At 37.6% G+C, this 7871-nt stretch overlaps 1 protein-coding gene and 1 long non-coding RNA gene across 2 annotated transcripts in view; one reads left to right on the top strand and one right to left on the bottom strand.

Moving 5' to 3' along the window:
• Positions 1 to 798: 798 nt before the first annotated feature.
• Positions 799 to 7871, bottom strand: part of LOC107601509 (uncharacterized) — a 21875-nt gene continuing 14802 nt past the window's right edge. The window contains exon 2 of the long non-coding RNA XR_001610939.1: positions 799 to 1278. This is a non-coding gene — a long non-coding RNA (uncharacterized lncRNA). The remainder of the gene's footprint in view (positions 1279 to 7871) is intronic.
• Positions 4638 to 7871, top strand: part of LOC107601508 (uncharacterized) — a 28122-nt gene continuing 24888 nt past the window's right edge. Inside the window, exon 1 of the mRNA XM_016293729.1 lies at positions 4638 to 5632. Coding sequence (XP_016149215.1) covers positions 5508 to 5632 — 125 coding nt within the window. The 5' untranslated portion in view covers positions 4638 to 5507. The remainder of the gene's footprint in view (positions 5633 to 7871) is intronic.

Here is a 7871-nt window from a genome sequence, read left to right as displayed (position 1 = left end):
AGCTGGGGGGGCGGGGGGGGGGGGGGGGGGGCTTTGTTTCAATCTGTAAGAGTCAAAATTAAGCAATCCCCCCCAAAATACACAAACCCCATAAACAATATCAATACATACAACCAATATCGATACACCATTCAATAATGAGACAAAAGAGTGCCATCATGATGTGTTAAATAAATGGAAGCATTTGATCCCATGCCGCGTTACCAAAGATGTAAACGCTGGTCTAGCTGCCATGGAAGGCTTGTAACAGGGCCACTCATCCACTGGCAGACACACTGGTGGTTCCTTCCCCCATACAGCGCTATTCAAGCCACTGCCACCCTTAAATAAAGCCGCTTTCACAAGCTGCAAAGTCTAGGAAAAGATTTGGGTTAACGGCCCACACCCCTCCCACCCCATTGCCCATGACAATCCCAGACATTAAATACTGGAAAATATTTATGCAAGTATATGGTTCACAATTCCAAACACGACTTAAATTCAATGAGGTACCTTCCTAAATGCCATCAAAGTAGAGGCTTTCCTGGTAGCTTTGCAAGAATCGTTACAGAGGAGTCAACAATTTGACTTTAAAAGGGTCCACACAACATCCTGGAATCCCTTTTCGTTCTATCGCCTCTAATGTGACCAGGGCCTGTGGGAAAGAGAACTCGAGAAACGCATTTGCCCCTCCCAAACCCCCAAAACACTGTGTAATAACATTACGCCACTACTCAGAAACTGCATTTGCAAAATCTGTATGTTAATACTTTAATAGCGCTTTTTTTGTTTTAATACAAAGAATGCGTTGCGTTTTCCTTTTTTTATCAATAAAAGCGCTGTTGCTTTAATATATCATTAAAATTCATGCATGAACTCGTCAAAATTTTTACCGGCAGGCAATACGCAGCTGCCCTGGCATCATATGTCGGACTGACGCAGCGGCGGTGGCAGTAGAGGTAGTTGTGCCGTGTAGGGACGCAGGGGAACTTCAACTCCGAAAAACCCTTCGCATGTAGATTGCTTCTCAGGACAGACCTAATGGATTTAAGCGGATAAAGGGACGACTCTTCCACGGGCCTATAGCCAAAACGTAGCGGAGGCGTGGTCGATTAAGGATGGTCATCTCCACAGCACACTAACGCCATTCATCAGACTTGGCCAACAACAGGAAAGATGACACATCGGAATTTCAAACAGTGTCACTCACCACGCCTGAAAAGGAAAGAACAGAACTTCGCGAGCAAAAGTGTTCTGGAATGCAAACTACTGAAATGACTTCAATATTACACCGGATACCTCTACCCATACAAACCAAATGCCCTCTCCATGACTTTGCTATGGCGAAGACCCCTGATACTCTCTGCTTGTGAGCCCTCTTTCTTTCTCTGCTGCTGTTGTTGGGACATTCATCTTTGGCTTGCTCTGATCTAGACCAGCTGAGCTCCCTCTGGTGGCGAAAGTTGTTCTGACGCTAATCTGCCTTGTGGATCTGGCTCCCCCATCTGGATACTGCTGCTGTTGCTGATCTTCGCCCTGCTCTGTGCCCTCTGATCCTCCCCGGTTCCCCTCTGGTCCTGCCTGGCTCGCCATCTTGTCCTGATTCTCCCTGGTCCTGGCCTCTGCTGTGGATCTTTTCTTCCATCCGTTGTCATCTAAGCGCTAGGTCGTTACTGGATAAATTAAACTCAGTCCATTTCTCCTTTACGCCGTACTTCAGTCTTTTGCTGATATTTTAGGATCATGAAAAACAAGCTAAGCTCCCATTTCACAGCTGTTACGCAACATGTGACTCAGTCCATAAAAGCGATCATGTAACTTAGGTGGGTCGTTCAAGCACGCAGAAGTGGTCATAGTAGCGGATTATAATGGTTTAGACTTATGAATTGGTGGTCGAAATATTGGTTTTACGTAAAAAACAAAAATCTTCAGAAACAAATAAGCTGCGACTAAGCATCGTCCATTTCTTCCCAAGTATAAACTCACTTGATGTTCAATAGTTTCTTCCTAATAAAAGCAACGAGACGGGCTTCTCCAAAGGCTTCAAAAAGAAATAAAAAGACTAATTTTCTGACTGTCTGGTGTTTATCTTAGCAGTAAGCGGTTACTGATTGTTATGTTATGGTTTGCAGACAAAAGAAACATAAGCTTTTTTTTAATATATATATATATATATATATAAAAAATCTACTGTAGGCTTGTTGTAGACTTGATCGCCCGTTTTTATACAGTCTATGGTTCGCCCTCGCTATCATGCATCTGCTTGCCGTCGCGACCGCCATTTTGTAAAGGCGTTGCTGACATTAAGAATGAGAAAGCAAGTATCGAAAAAAAGCTTCTTAAGTCAAGGCACTTCATAAAAATCTCATTGAAAGAAGAATAGATTTAAAACTAGCTTAATAAAATAGGATAACACGGTCATAGCTGTGCTTTGTTTAAGCTATTATTCAGCTGGTTGAACATTAGCTAATAGTAAAATCAGCATACCATTCTATTACATAGAATTGCTTATTTCATAGTTTTTCTTTCCTATTAGAAAAAGTCTAGCCAATCATTTCGTCAAAAAAGCACTTTTAACGTATAAAAATAGCTTTCGTTAAAATCTTCTTCACGCTAAACGTAATTAGTAGAAAGCCTTAGTATAGTCAACTGTAACAAAGTATAAGCTTGAAAGCGAAAGAAAGTTGACAAAGAATAGTGTCTCTAAATTATCGTCAAAAAAGTACAATGGCATAAAACGAAATCACATCACCAGATCAACCCTCTAGCCAATCATTTCGTCAAAAAAGCACTTTTAACGTATAAAAATAGCTTTCGTTAAATCTTCTTCACGCTAAACGTAATTAGTAGAAAGCCTTAGTATAGTCAACTGTAACAAAGTATAAGCTTGAAAGCGAAAGAAAGTTGACAAAGAATAGTGTCTCTAAATTATCGTCAAAAAAGTACAATGGCATAAAACGAAATCACATCACCAGATCAACCCTCCCTGCCTGCCTGCCTTCCTTTGCGCCTCGCCCCGTCCCGTCGTGATGCGCTTTCTTGTTGCCACGGTTTTTATAGACCTCAGTGAGGCGGTCGGTTTCAGCTCCTTCCGCCGTGTGATAAAAAAACAGTTCCTCTCAAAGGAATTTTGAATGCTATTTTTAGACTTGTTTCAGAGATATACAGACCCGCCAAATATATGTTGCTATCAACACTCATGAATACTGTTATAAGTGAAATTGGGCATGTAATTAAAAAACAAAATATCATGGTTTAATGATACATCGTGTAAACACCTCATATAAGACACAAAGTCGAATTAGAACGCAAACGTTCACCAAATTTAAAAGCAGATGACATGGAAAGTTTTCTAAAAGGAATTCCCCCACCATTTTCCATTTCTATAAGATCATCGGTCGCAGCTGCCCAGAAACGCAGGGTGATTCATCACAAATGTACTTTTCAAACAACAACAGTTACGTCAGAAGCGCAGTGCGGAGGAATACAACACGGATAACACAAGCCCCATCTTTCAATCCGGCTAAAACCGGTTTTAGTGCACGGATCTTCTTTTCATTCTACTGCAGTGCCCCAATGCGCATGCGTGAAACACGTTTGGCTTAAAAAAGGCGATAGATCAACTAAATGCCAGAATGTTCTAGTTTAATCCAGATGGAAAGTTATGCGAAAACAACCCAGTTTTTTGGGGAGGTCAAGAAATATACATTATACTTTAGAAGGTTAAATAAAGCCCATCATGACAAATGAGATATTCTGTCCATTGTTTTTGTTTTGACCTAGTGCTGTACTTTTCTCACTTGTAAACTGCTTCCGATTAAATGAATAAAGGTGCATTTAAACTGAATTCGCTGTGAAGGTATGTAGAAGGGGCTCGTTTCTTTATCCCACGTTGAAAGAGTGGGTGCGGGGCAAGCGAGACTCCAGCACGGCCCCTCTCTGGTATTTGTGCTGACCTTCACACCGGGACAAGGGGGATGGGCGACACAAATGCACTTAAAAACACGAAATACCAGTGGACTGCCTGTTTATGTCTAAGCATTCATCATGTAAGGGGCCGGTAGAAACCTGCTTAGTGACAAAGCTTTCAGTGCTCAGTAAGCATAATCTGTTAAACGGGTTTATATTACACGGCGCTAAACTAACACAATCGTTTTGGGTTTAGGTTTCAGGGATCATCCAAGTTAAATGCCACTATTTAATCTCCAAAATTGATGTAAATGTTACAATTAGTTTTTCGTTCCTACAGATTTACACAACGCAGTGATTCATTCTCGGCGGCTGTCGTCGTTTGTGCGACAGCTTTTGAAAAGACTTCGCAGATTCGCCATCATGGTTCAGGAACTTTCCGACCTACTGCTGATATATCACATTGTCTCGTTTTATTCCATCGTGTCATTTTGTGCCATTTTGCGTCACAACATGGTGTGTAAAAACGTATTAAAATAAAGAAGATCTTAATGTGACGAATGGAAAAGTGTGGAAAGATCTGCATATTTTGGGCCTGGGTTTTCATTTGAAAGTTAACCACTAGATGGCACCGACCTCACACTAATCACGTAACATTCTTAAAGTAAAGTCCATTTGCCCATGAATACACCCTATCGGTCATGACCTGAATGAAAACCTTCAGCCAGTGTGTTGATGTATTAGTCTTTATTTTTTAATCAGTCTTTAAATATCAGATTCCATGTGTTCTGGACATGAGCATCACAAATGGAAGGTGACTGATGTATATATGTTTTATGGGTAGTTGGTGCAAGCAACATCAAGATTTTAGGTTAACATCTGACTGTATAAGGGCAAATGTGTATTTTATGTGCTGTAAATAGTCATAATTTCTTTATTTTTTTCGCCTTTTCAGTGAATTTATGAAGTTGTATAAATTAACAAAATGTCCATGTCAACTACACTTATGCATTATAAAGAAAAATATAGCATGTTGTTTAAAATGTAAATAGGTGATAGGATGTGACATGGATGCCATATGAAAAGGAACAATTTGTCTATGCCATTAAATATAAATAAATGTCATCCAATAAATCCATTGTGATGTAACTAAGTAGCCTTATGAATTTCATTCACACCGTTTTGTGTACGTGACCCAAATAGCCTATATGTCATGCGATGTCCATTCCATCAACGTCCATGACCAAAGCCTGATCGATTGTGTTCCATCTGTGTTCTCCCCCCGTTTTTTCACTGACCTCAATGAGGAGTCATTACATTAGAATCAGATGGGTATTGGGTGACAGAAAACCCTGGCAGCATTAGACCTGTTTCAATCAGCTGCTCGAGCCTGGTGAAGAAACATCTGCTTGTCAAAGGATGCACTTTTGAATATATTTCTTTAGAAGATCATTCATTCTTCAGATTACTGGAACTTTCAAAACAAATTTTAAACAGACCCCAAAAAGCTACAAGGATCACATGCCCAAATCAGAGCTAAAAAATCATTTTCAGAAATTGCAAGGGAGGCATCAACAGAGTAACGAAGCTAAATACTGATAGTGTTGCAAGTGTATGAGATGGAAAGATACTTCACACCTGTGCGTGGCTCCTCAGAGGATGAGGTGAAAATTTACAAACATTACCATCCCATACCTCAACAGCATCCTCACAACCATCATTATCACCACCATGGATCACACAGGTATGTGTTTAAACTTTCTCTGGAGGATATGTAAAATTAACTATTACAATTTTTCATTCAAGCTAAATAAAACAAAATAACTGAAATAAAATGAGTTTGAGATTTTTCAAATTAAAATTTCTTTAAATTTTACCTGAAATAAAAATAAAGTTAAATGGAAAAAAAAAAAACACTGAATATGACAAAAGCATATGTGACCCTGGACCACAAAACTAGTCATAAGGGTACATTTTTTAAAATTGCCATTTATACATAATCTGAATGCTGAATAAATATACGCTTTCCATTGATGTATGGTTTGTTAGGATAGGACAATATTTGGCCAAGATACAACTATTTGAATATCTGGAATCTGAGGGTACAAAATATTGAGAAAATCGCCTTTAAAGTTGTCCAAATGAAGTTCTTAGCGAAGCATATTCCTAATCAAAAATTACGTTTTAATATATTTACAGTAGGAAATTTACAAAATATCTTCATGGAACAAGATCTTTACTTAATATCCTAATGATTTTTGGCATAAAAGAAAAATCGATCATTTTGACCCATACAATGTATTTTTGACTATTGCTACAAATGAAGAGTTCAGATGCAAAAGCCTCTAAGTGCCGTCTGAAATTTTCATCTAAAATTAGGATTTTTAGCAGGCTCCTCTGTTTAGGTTCAGTAATTTTACTCTAATGGCAATGTATAGGTCCTTTTCTATACAATTAAAGTGAAATAACTGAACATAAACGTAGGAGCCTGCTAAAAATCCTCATTTTAGATGAACATTTCAGATGGCACTTAGAGGCTTTTGCATCTGAACTCTTCAAATATACCCCAGCGACTTAAGACTGGTTTTGTGCTCCAGGGTCACATATAATAGAACTACTAAAACTAAAATTAGAATGAAAGCATATAAAAAATAAAAGCTAAATTGATAAATACTACTCTATAATAGTATATAAATATTAAAATAACACTGATATGTGTTCAGGTGAAATTTAATCTTACTCTTTTTTTATCATTAAACCTTTATTTGACCAGGCTAGTCCCTTGAGTTTAAAATCTTTTCAAACCTGGCCAAAATAGTACCATAAAACCTTATAATGGAACAAAAGTCACATAAATTTCAAACTACAGAGATGACAACAATTCAATTTAAAATGTTTTTGACTTCTAAAACTACTTAAAGGTAATATAAATATAATAGAAATATGTTTATGTAATACATATAATAGAAATATGTTTCAGGGGCAGCAGATGCAAATGCCTTTCAATATTTATATTTATATTGATATTTTATTGTTAGTTTTTAGGCCTGGTGGCACATACATAATATTTCAATTTAAATATATTTGAAAATGAATATATATATATATATATTAGGGGTGCAACAGTTCAACTTACTCACGGTTCGGTTTATATTATGGTTTTAGAGTCACGGTTTCGGTACGGTTCAGTACGAGCTATGTTTAGGGAAAAAAACCTATATTGTCAAATAAAAATAAAGAAAATAAGAACAAATAATCTAACTACAAGCAACAGCACAAATAAATAAACAGTGAAGAAAGATACAAATAAAATAAACAGTGCTTTTCAGTTTTTTTAGGTAGATCTTACATAGTTTTTAGGTACAGAAATTGAATAAATCAAAGGTAAAATAACATTGCATATTTCACTGTATAAATTAAAGATGAATCCTTATTAAAGTTACAAAAGTTATTCAATCAAGAGCAGTGAGAGATTTCCGTGTTGTTGCTGTTTGATTAACATTAAGAAAGTGCTGTCACTTTAAGAGAACGCACTGATCCAGTGCACTGATACTGTACGTTCAGCAGACTATGTCTGCTAGGATACTCACCAAGACGGGCATTTTGACATCATTTTTGTGTGAATTTGTCCATTCAAACACACTACTTCACAGAGAGCTTAATAATTGCGCGTGTTCTGAGAATTCCAGCATAAAGCACTCCTATTGATTAAAGAGTGACTGGTTTGTCCACATATTGTTTTTCTCTGTCTCTCATCGCTCTTGTTGTAATGTATTGGGAAGCCAGAATTTGTATCCATCAACAGAAACATTAATTAGCCGAACTCTAACAAACCATATTACAGATGCATTGTCAGATTTAAGTTGAACCGCGGTCCTAGTGTATGCCGAACCGTGTGTGGAAAACGGCACGGTTCGATTTTTACCGAGAACCGTTGCACCCCTAATATATAGGCTGTATATGTGTATATATATATATATATA

This window comes from Sinocyclocheilus grahami, unplaced genomic scaffold, assembly GCF_001515645.1.
Source record: "Sinocyclocheilus grahami isolate Dianchi unplaced genomic scaffold, SAMN03320097.WGS_v1.1 scaffold306.1, whole genome shotgun sequence".
Classification (NCBI taxonomy): domain Eukaryota; kingdom Metazoa; phylum Chordata; class Actinopteri; order Cypriniformes; family Cyprinidae; genus Sinocyclocheilus; species Sinocyclocheilus grahami.
Note: the sequence above shows the minus strand (reverse complement) of the source record. Positions and strands in the feature narration are given on the sequence as shown.